The following is a 10,979-nucleotide window of genomic DNA, read 5'->3' as shown; positions in this document are numbered from 1 at the left end:
TAAATACAGAATAAATAAATAATGATAATTTTATTTTATGTTATTTTTAATATTTATTAGATTAAATATACTCTGACTTCGTATACAACAGAAATGATTTATAAAAACCACAAAAAGGAAGTAATTATAAGAACAAGAGTTGTGCATTTAATTAAGAATGAGAATTTAAGAGAAAGAAACAAAATATAGTAGCTATAGGTTAAGCCCTCTCTCTCGCAGCAAGTCAGCACCCTTTTTTTCTTTCTTTTTCTTTTTTTTGATCATTGGAACTACATTAATGTTATGTGGAGGTAATTATAGCTGATATTATATTGAATTAGAATGTTTGGATAAATTTTAGAGGAAGCCACATCAACAATCATTACATTGCATTAATAATGGCTTTGAATATTTCTGTTTGTATGTATTTTTTCCTTTCAAATCAAAGATGAGAGTTGAGATATTGTTTAAGGAAAATGAATCTAGTGTTAGCTGTTAGTTGAAGATCCGACTTTCATGTACGACATAAATAAATAAATAATGACATCAGAACCAGAATACCAAAGTGAAATAAAGACACAGTGTAGTTTAAAACATATTTTAGCTAACTATTTTACTTGTGATATTTGAATTGGGGGATAAATTTCTTCGAAAATGTCTTTATTCTTAAGAAACGGAATCCTATTAAAATTCTAAACTTCCTAAACAATACAAAAGCAACATGATGAAACAAAGAGGGAGATGATATCTAAAAAGAAAATAATATTATGATTGCTGCATCCCTCTGAGATTTGATTGCATATTACTGCTCTCCACAACTCAAGATGTCAGTGAAAGGACCTTCTTTCAAAATCAAGTTCCAATTGTTGAATGTTTTTCGGAGGTAACTTGATCAAGACAGACAAACCTGAATGGATAAATTCATTTTTAATCAATCAATCCATATAGATTAACTTTAATTCCTCAAATCAGAGATATTTAATTATATAAATCAAAAGGATTAACTAATAATATTAACTCAGGCATGCACATAAGAAAATCCATTCATCAGGATGAATTTTTCTTCATGAAATTAAGATCATTATGTTTACCTTCAACTAATTGATAAAGAGTAGACCACCATCTTTCTGTAGGAACATTGTATTTAACAAGTGTCTGTTGTATAACATCATCATGCTTCCCTTCCAGAACTTCCTGAAGTGTTGTCAACGCGTCCTTCGTTTTTTCGAGGAAATCTTTGTTATCTTTAGTTTCATTTGGGCTTTGAAGGTTAAGATGCAATGAAGAAAGGGTTGCAGCTATAGCACATTGTGTAGCAGCAGCCCAGTTGGAAGAAGCTAACTGTCTCATTTGATTTTCAAGTCCCTTGTTTTCTTCATTAGAATTGTTCACAATCCTTCCAAAAACCAAACTACATAAATACTCAGCATTTGCAGCTCCTGTACTTTGAACCATCTTGTAGAATGCACTTGCTTCATTCGATAAGAGTTTGTCCGGCGAGTCATACTCAAGGACCTGGAAACAACAGAGGAAAAAGATTAATCTTAATATTGAATTTTCATAGTTGACTTGAGGCAAATGTGTTATTTAAAATACTGCAGATAGAAATCAGATGTTTGAAACACATGGAACTTGGAACTACCCGTCCAGAATCGAGCAATAGAATCCGATTGCAGTCAATAACTGTATTTAGTCTGTGTGCAATGATGAGCATTGTGCAGGACTGAAACTCTTGTCGGATGGTTTTCTGTATAAGAGCATCTGTTCTAACATCAACAGCAGCAGTCGCTTCGTCCAGGACAAGAACCTTTGATCTTCGAAGCAATGCTCTGGCTAGACTTAATAGTTGCCTCTGTCCAACACTAAAATTATCTCCACCCTCCAAGACCTTAGAGAAGCACAAAAGAAAATAACCAATCACGTTTCATTTTTTCCCCTAATAGAAAAACTTATAAAAAACTAACCTCAGAAGAAAAAAAAGCACTTCTGTAATCTTGGTCACTCAGACAACTGACCATTAAAAACTCACATATCTTTCCAACCTTTTTTTTTCGTCTGTCTGTTTCCAATTTATCTCCAGTCAAAATTTGATACATTCATACATGTTCCATATCATGATTGATGCTTCATTTATATAAGATTAATAAAGCATGAATACAATCATCTTCATCTTCATACTAGTATTAGGCAAGCACAAATTTACAATACTCTTTTTCAAAGATTTCTAAACGTGATGTATATTATTAATCATTCCATCAACAGAGGAAAGCAAAAAGCAGTTATAAATTGTGTATGTGCTATTAACAGTACAATATTGGACTCTCGGCTTTAAAACATGCTTACAATCATGGTAAAACAAGTAACAAGAATAATAATAATAAAATGCTTCCTGGAGACAATATTCAAAAGGCTTAGCAAGTGGAAGTAAATAAGATTATGACATGATTTCCAAGCAACCTGAGCAGCCTCAATGACAAATTATAACATAACCTTTGTACCTGTGCATCTAGACCAAGTGGATTTCTTCTTATTACATCCTTCAAATGTGCCCTTTCTAAAGCTTGCCACATGTCGGCATCATTGTGTTCAGTAAATGGATCAAGATTGAAGCGAACAGTTCCTAAGAGAAAGAGTGGTGACTTAGAATGAGATATTTTTAATGGAGTTCAAAGAGAATGTTTATTCAGATAGATGAACACTAAAATATTACAACATTCCTGTATTCTCATAATTGACTTGTTTGCAGTGTTTATGCCATGTGATCACAAATGCAATTTAAAACCATTGTAACAGTGGATCAAGATTTCGAGTTATAGTGCATACCAGAGAAAAGAACTGGTGATTGAGGTATGATAGTTAGAACTCTTCGCAAATCTGCTAGTCCAAACATAGAAATGTCAAAACCATCAATAATGATTCTTCCACTTTGTAGCTCAACGATACGGAATAAAGCATTAAGCATGCTAGATTTTCCTGCACCAGTTCTTCCAACTACCCCAACCTTCTCGGTTGGCAATACCGTAAAGGACAGTCCATGCAAGACTGGAGGAAGTTCAGGCCTGTAACTCAGGACAACATTCTCAAACTCAACTAATCCAGATGTTGGCCATCCTGGTGGTGGACGGTTTGTCTCAATTATTCTTGGAGCCTCAGTTTCCAAATCAATGTATGTGCCAACACGCTCAACAGCATTTAAACTATTTTCAGCTCTACTTGCTTGTCTCAGGACACCACTCAAGAGACTTGTTATGTTTAAAGTATAACTGAGAAGAAGGCCCATTGTAGATGCAAATGCTGCCTGGTTTTCAGATCTTCCATTTTGCAATACAGCAAATGTAGCTATGAACCAAATCATGAGCCCTCCTAATGATTCTAACCTTATGGTGAGCCAACGGTTTGAACTAATATTCACAAGGGTAAATCTGATATTTTTATCCATGAATTTTCCATTAATGTGAGCCATTCTATCATATGCTTTGTAAGCGCGTATGCTTGCCAAACCATTCAACGCTTCTCCAAAGTGTGCATAAACAGGAGATCTTGTAATTGAATCCAAACGCTTCACTTCTCGAGCTGTGCTCTGTCATGAACAAAATATTAGGACAAAAAATCCATGCATAAAAAAATGATCATTTAGTGTTAAAAAAAAAAGAAAAGAAACAAGTAATGCAGGTCTGTCTTTACAGAAAGATGTTTTCTAATTGAATGCCATTTTGACACTTTCGTGGGTGCTTAGATTTACATATACTTTGCTTTGCAACTAGTTAGTCCATGTCAATAACTTTTAGCATATCTCTTTTAAATTTAGCAAAATATATTATTACTAAGGCAAAGAGAAGTGAAAGTGATGTGCATGATCTGGCCTGCAGATAATTCTTCCCGCCAAACAAAGGATTGGATTTAATAGTTTTGGCTGCTTGGGTTATATGTGTCAGGTTTTCTTTTGGACAAGGAGACCATTTGGGACAATGGTACTTTGATTCACTCGTGCTTTTTGGAGTACAGTTTATGCATCCTGGAAAAGTTTTCAGAGGTTATAAAAGTATTTCAATTTCTGGAGATGTGGATATATGATATTTTCCCTTGTAACCACTAGTATAGACTGCAAAAGAATAGTAAATATTTCTAGCCAAATGAACTTCCAGAGCAAAATCCTAGGTGTTTGAATAAATTGTTCCGGAAAATTTTTAATATCCACATCAAGTTTGTAGAAGCCCCATATACAGTTACTGTTCATTTATCTCTGTCAAAGTTCTGCACAACTTGTAGTCCAAAAAACATCAAACGAATATGCAATGCAAAAGAAGAAAAATAGAACATATATGGCATGGAAATCACGTGCGCAAGATTGCTCTATAACTAAGCTGAAGATGTCGAACCCACCTGGTAATATATATAAGCTCCATAAAAGAAGATCAGCAATGGCATTATAGCCCACAGAGATATTGTGCTCACAGTGCCAATAAGAACAAAGGTAGAAAGTAGCTGCCAGAGTTGCCCCATAAACTGATTCACCAAAGTAGAAACCATGGTGTCTATGTCTCCCATGTCTTTTGCAAACCTATTAATTATGCGGCCAACAGGATTAGTTTGGAAGAATACCATTGGGGCCCGAAGTATTTTATCTAGCATTGCATCATGCAATCTTTTTGCAGCACGGAGGTTAGAAATGATCAACCAATAAGAGTTTGCAAGTGTTACAGCTACCTGTTTCCAGAAATCAAAGAACATAAAGAAAAGAACTTTGCTATGTTAGGTAACAGTGGAAAGTTTCTCGAGTAATACATTGTTCTGGCTATAACAAAGCTGAAAAGATGCTAAGTAGATTGTAGAAAGTCGAAGCTTGGAAGTTGTTGAGTTGAACTGAGAATGTACAAATGCTAAGTAGAAAATCGTTGTAGAATGACCTGTCCAAAGGAGAAAAGTGCATAGACGACAAGAAAATATACTGGATTATAATCTGAAGTGGAATCTTGATCTGTCCACACACTTAACCATGTGCTACTTGAAATTCGAAGAACTTCTGTTAATGTGTAGCAGGCAAAGAGTATGAAAACTACCCATAGGCCTCCTAATGCAGCTTTATACCTGTGAATTGCAATAAACAATTAGAATCACAACAAGAGAAACTAAATTCTGTCCAAGCAGAAAAATATTACAATCAGTGCTAGTGGTCTCAAAAAGTTAGAAGACTAGTTATATACAAACACCACAAAAAATCATGCATAAGCGAATTAGTATACTAGCATCACATGGCTGTGATGTATTGATTTCAATAAATGAAATAGTGCATTAAGATAGGAATTAGTACAGGGACAGAATAAAAAAGCCTCCATAAGCTACAAAGAAAAGAGACAAAAAGAGAGAGAGAATAAAGAGCCAGGATTTTGTCATTTTAATAGAAGGGATGCCATGTAGTCCTGACAATTTTCCACAATCAATCATGTTTTCCATACTCTCTTAATAAAACAACTTAAGTAAAAAACTTGCTTTAACATATATATGTTTGGTTCCATGGCCATCTTACCTCGCCAAAACTTTCAAGCTAACCACACCAGTCTCCCGCTCTTCTTGCTTAACAAGCACTGATTTGCGTAATTTTCCCTTCTTCTCATAGCTTGTGTCGTTTGGAATCTGAACAAGTGCCTCATTGCTCGAGGTTGAAACATTAACCTCGACATGGTCCTCTCTACCTTCATTACTCTCTGATTGTTGTTCCATTTTCCCAGCATTTTCCATTAGTCTCTGAAATAGATACCCACACTTTGATAACTCCTCAAAAGTTCCCTGCTCTTTAATCATGCCGTCACTAAGGAGAATAATTTTATCCACTTGAGGGAGAAGATGTAGCTGGTTGGTGACAAGAACCCTTGTTTTTCCTCCCAGTGCTTCCTTTATACAGTTTTTGAAAACCTGAGTCATTGCAAATGAAATTATATGAACTATGAGCACATGTATTCTTACATTCTCATAGTCAAATTCAATAGTATATCTGAAATCAAACTATATACTACAATCTACAAGATAAACACAATCTTATAAAGTATGAGCATACTGAAAATTGAACTTTAAGCCATTAAGTGCTATATTGGTGGAGAAAGGTTAAATTCCCTGCTTCTTGCTTTCAGGTTATTGCTGGAGATCCCCTGAATTTTTCAGCATACCTCAATTTATCGATGATAAAAATTGGTTGGATTTAATTCTTACAATCTTACTCATTATATTGACAATTTAATGAAAAAAATTATTAAGCATGGAGGCACTTTTAAAATTTGAACCACTATAAATCATGATTCAATCATAAAAGAACACTTGTCTTTTGTAGCTTGGTAAAAATAATACCTCATGAGCAACATGAGCATCGAGAGCACTTAAAGGATCATCGAATATATATACATCTGAATCTGAATAGACTGCCCTAGCTAAGGAAACTCTTTGCTTTTGTCCACCACTAATATTGACTCCTCTTTCTCCAATCTCTGTAAAATCACGTGCCTAAAAAGATAATTTAAAATGAAATAAATAAATAAAACTTCATAATATCTCAGAGAATAAAATCTTTAATGAACATGGAATTTATGAACACTAACTGGTAATAAGTTGAGATCATGCTGTAAAGCAGTGACATCAATGGCCTTCCAATATCGTTCATATTCGAATTCTGACCCAAACAATATGTTTTCGCGTACCTGTAAAAAGATGTGATTTAGAAGTACATTGCAGTATTTGTTTCGTTTGAATTTATTACAAAAGAAATAAGTAAAAATGTTTAGAAGCATAAACAAGCTGCAACTGACTGTAGCATTGTAAATCCATGAAATCTGAGGAACATAAGCAACAGTGCCTCTAATTATAGCATTTCCATCTTTTAAAAGAGGTAGCTCTCCAATCATTGCTGAAATAAGTGATGTTTTTCCTTCTCCAGTACCACCAACTATTGCAACTAAGCTTCCAATTGGTATTTCCACATTGATATTTGATAGTGTGGACTTCTCTGCCTATAAATCAAACAGGTTTTTCATAAAGGTCATGTGTGAACTTCTAATATCAAAATTGCAAATAAAATGGGATGTTAGAACTAAACAAAGTATTTAGTAATATAATATTAAACTATTTTGATATCATTCAAAGTCTTTGTTCACTCTTTTGTTCCATTCCTTATCTTAAGACTTGAACACACAATCAAAACAGAGGCTAAAACAAACCAAAAGTGAACTTGCGTGCCCCAAATTAAGGATTTTACCTATCATTGTTATTCATCGACACTTCATCGGAAAAAACGAACAGGATGTTATTTCGGTACCTAGAAGTATTAGTTATGCAGATGATAAATCTGCTCAGCATGAACCTACTCTATCAAAAGCTTAAGTTATTTGGTGAAAGCAGATGGATAAGATTTTTAGCTTAATGTTCCTCATCATACAAGAGCCTTGAGAAGTTACTGGCCCTTAGCATGAAAGCATTGTGAAGCTAGGGACCATTTGCATTAATCTTTCAATACAAGAGACATTGTTTTCACAAAAGCCAAATCTGTTCAGTTATCATTCAAGTGATATTAAAGTTGTCATCTAAACATTTTCCTAACATCTTTTCCTTCTTCATTTTGAAAATCTAAATGCAATAAAATGTGGCTACCTATATATACCAAAACAATTAAACATTACTGTCATTGAAAAATTGACCTTTGCATCCCATGAAAAGTTCCCATTTTTTATTGAGATGGCTGGAAGTCCTGGTACAAGAGGTGGATTTTGTTTTAGATTTCGCTCCTCAGCCAAGAATAATTCTTCCAGCCTTTGCAACGATACATTTGCATTTGCTACCTGTCAAACTACAGGGTCAATAATGTATGACTTGATCTCTCCAAACAATCTCATATTTTACATAAAAAACTAAACTGCTAATGGAATGAAACAAGGTCCAGCAACAACCTGACTTAGTAAATTTGGTAGCATGTTTAATGGAAAGCGCAAAACTGTGAATAGAGATAGTGAGGTAAATGCCCTTGCAGGAGTCAATTCTCCACCAAGTAAAGTAAACATTCCAAATGAAGTTACAGTCACAAGAACTGGGATGCTATTTAGAATAAAGGTATTGAGCTGCAACAAAAGACAAGATATGAGAAAGCTAAAAATTTCATAATTTAGAAGAATTACAGAAGTCAGAAAATTTTTTTATCAGCATTTCGAATATTGGCTTTGTTATGGAGGGCAAGCATATTTGGAAACAAGAAATTCAGGAATAAATCTCCATCTAACACAGTAACACAAACTGAAATTGAGTCCCTTACAAAAATTGTCATTCAAGTTCAAACCAACTATGCATTGACATCAAGAGTTCAGCTAACAAAAGCATTATAAATGTTACCATCACTGATTTTAATTTGTGAGAAAGAGATAATATTAAAAGGCGTTTTGCTAACTTGCGCCCTAAGGGCATAGGCTAAGCATACCATAAAAAGAAATATTTTCTAAAAGTTATTACAAAAATTGACTTTTTTACGTTTTCAATACATTGAATACATTAGAAGTGTTAAAAAGTTTCTATTATTATATATTTAAAATGTGCCCTTAGGGCGCAAGTTAGTTAAATCATATTAAAAGAATGGGATCACATGAAAACTTTTTACTCTGTTGCTACCTTGGAATTAGCCCTATAAGTTAGCATCAATAGGCATGCATTGTCACATGTATAAAGAAGGATCAATGTGGTATATACACCTAGAAAATACATCCTACATACAAAAATAAAGACTCACACAAATTTAAAGATATAACTACCATTGTTTCCCCACAGAGGATATCAATATAGCATTCAAGAGTTATTTCACAAAAAGCCATATTAACATCCCATACTGTTGGTAATATAGTAAAGTTCCTTTATGTATCAGTTAGGTTCAAATAGGCATAATTAGTTTCTTCTTTATTGACATTGTAATTATGAAGAATGATTACTTCCGTGTATATAAAGAACACAAGCTGATGAGGTTTGCCCTGAAGTATTTACAGAAAATCACAATCTACACATATCCAGTGATCCTTGTAAACAATTTTATTAGCATGGCCCTTTTGAGGCCATCTTTCAGTGTACAGTATATTGTTGTTTCCAGTTTTGATAAATGAACAGTCCAATGCTCATCACAAAGAAAATGTAAATGATTATTAATCTCAAATTCATAGATCATCACCATAATAATAAACTGGATTACTGAAAAAATAAGGGGAGTTCATAAATCTAAAATCACATCAAGGTCCATACAGCATTTAACAGATGTGCTTTGCGAAACCAAGATAGCTCATAATCCCGTATGCTTTGTACTCTACATTGAAAGCTTGTTTCCCATGCATAACATCTGAATCATTTCCGAATATAAAAGACATTTGTTAAGATTCTATTTGAACAAGAAGGTCAAACGAACTTTGTTTTAACGTGTTCATACTTTACAGTATCCATGGCAGCCAGAATTTCATGCATGATACCAACCCTCTTGTCTGTTTGCTGCAGTCCTTCCTTTGTCAGTTTTCTCATTTTGGCAATCACGTATGTCTGTTTCCAAAAATAATAACAAAAAAAAAAGATTTGTCTGTATATTTGAGAAGAATTGCCTAAATATACAAAGAATAAGCCATTACTGTAGAATGGAAAACATAATAAACACACAATTTTCATTAATCCTAAATTATAAACTATGAATCATTTTGCACCTTGTAATGAAATTCATCAACTTTGACCTTAATCTGCTATATCTACCATATATCTACTATATATCTACTATTTATCTACTATATATCTACTATATATAAAGGGGATAGAGGAGAGTTGGTGTCCAATTTTTTTCCGAAAATACTCTTCTTCATATATTAAAATGTCATAAAATATTTTTTTAAAAATATTTTTTCCCATGCCACATAGTTGTGCACTGATCATGGATCCTAAGACGGATTGTGACACAACTTCTTGGTATCATTCTACAAAAATCCCTTTAAAGCTGTTTCTTTGATAGCTATGCCAAGAAACTTTTGTCTTATATTCGGCCAAAAATGAGAGCGCAATAGTTTAAAAAACTGAAAAAGCGCACACATGCACACGTGTGAAAGAAATCATATATAAACTTGCCTGTAGTGGGACAATGAGAACTAGCATTAGCGATCCAATGAGTGAAGCAACGCCTAGTTGCTGGTATAGGAGAACCATCGCTATGATGATACGGAATGGTGCTGACCAAAGTCCATGAAGTTGTTGACATATTTGCTGAACATTGAAAATGAATAACAACAATGAAATTTAAGCCATCAGCACGTTGACTATGCCTCAAATGGTAAGAAAAAGATTGCAATTTATATTAAATATTTATAATACAGATACAGGTATATTGAGAAATTAAACATTATTATTGGCTTGCTTTCTCTATCAACCTTATTAAGAATAAGATGTTATTCTTAGTTTGAACTACTAAAGTGTTGGGCACTTTTCAATGGCTGTTCCTTACGCCTTTGATATGAGGAATAAAACCTTCACACCCGAGGATTTTGATTGGTTTGAGCACCGGAAAAGATAAGGCCCTTTCTACCATCCTGCGACTATATGGGGATCCCTGCCACCCCCCTTGTTGGAACATGATGGCAAACCCCACCAGTCAGCCTTAGACTAAACTCCAATGTTCAACAACTTGATGAATACTTGATGTCAAGACATAGGTAAAAGACATTTTTGGCTAGAAGCACCAATGGAACAACATGCATTGGGGAACTTTGCATAAGCAGTTAAGGTAATAAGTAAACCTGTCCCTATGCCAACATGTTTTCGTGGAAACTCATGTCTCTTAGCTTAAGCAATGAACTAACCTGTAGTGCATTGGCGTCTGTAGTTATCATATTCATAAGTTTCCCAGATGAGAACTTCTTTCGACCTTCATTAGTTAGCCTCAAAGATTTTCTAAATATAGCAGCCACCTACATGGTCACATCATACAAAATGTGTAGCTAAAATAATAATAATAA

The 10,979-nt window shown here is 34.0% G+C and overlaps 1 protein-coding gene across 3 annotated transcripts in view; it reads right to left on the bottom strand.

The window, feature by feature from the left end:
* LOC107622304 (ABC transporter C family member 12) overlaps positions 538-10,979 on the bottom strand; it is a 15,883-nt gene continuing 5,441 nt past the window's right edge. The window contains exons 11-27 of one of the 3 annotated variants that reach the window (XM_021114183.1): positions 10,824-10,931; positions 10,096-10,230; positions 9,419-9,525; positions 9,238-9,331; positions 7,911-8,078; positions 7,662-7,802; positions 6,777-6,977; positions 6,570-6,668; positions 6,322-6,474; positions 5,507-5,892; positions 4,887-5,067; positions 4,363-4,686; positions 2,803-3,559; positions 2,478-2,599; positions 1,622-1,867; positions 1,071-1,494; positions 538-886 (exon numbers count right to left, since the gene is read on the bottom strand). In XM_021114183.1, coding sequence (XP_020969842.1) covers positions 807-886; positions 1,071-1,494; positions 1,622-1,867; positions 2,478-2,599; positions 2,803-3,559; positions 4,363-4,686; positions 4,887-5,067; positions 5,507-5,892; positions 6,322-6,474; positions 6,570-6,668; positions 6,777-6,977; positions 7,662-7,802; positions 7,911-8,078; positions 9,238-9,331; positions 9,419-9,525; positions 10,096-10,230; positions 10,824-10,931 — 3,726 coding nt within the window. In that variant the 3' untranslated portion in view covers positions 538-806. Of the gene's footprint in view, positions 887-1,070; positions 1,495-1,621; positions 1,868-2,477; positions 2,600-2,802; positions 3,560-4,362; positions 4,687-4,886; positions 5,068-5,506; positions 5,893-6,321; positions 6,475-6,569; positions 6,978-7,661; positions 7,803-7,910; positions 8,079-9,237; positions 9,332-9,418; positions 9,526-10,095; positions 10,231-10,823; positions 10,932-10,979 lie in introns of all 3 variants that reach the window. The other 2 variants (XM_016324164.2, XM_021114182.1) reach the window with 2 other exon arrangements.

This window comes from Arachis ipaensis, chromosome B10 (genome assembly GCF_000816755.2).
Source record: "Arachis ipaensis cultivar K30076 chromosome B10, Araip1.1, whole genome shotgun sequence".
NCBI classification, from domain to species: domain Eukaryota; kingdom Viridiplantae; phylum Streptophyta; class Magnoliopsida; order Fabales; family Fabaceae; genus Arachis; species Arachis ipaensis.
This window is presented reverse-complemented; position numbering and strand designations above follow the sequence as displayed.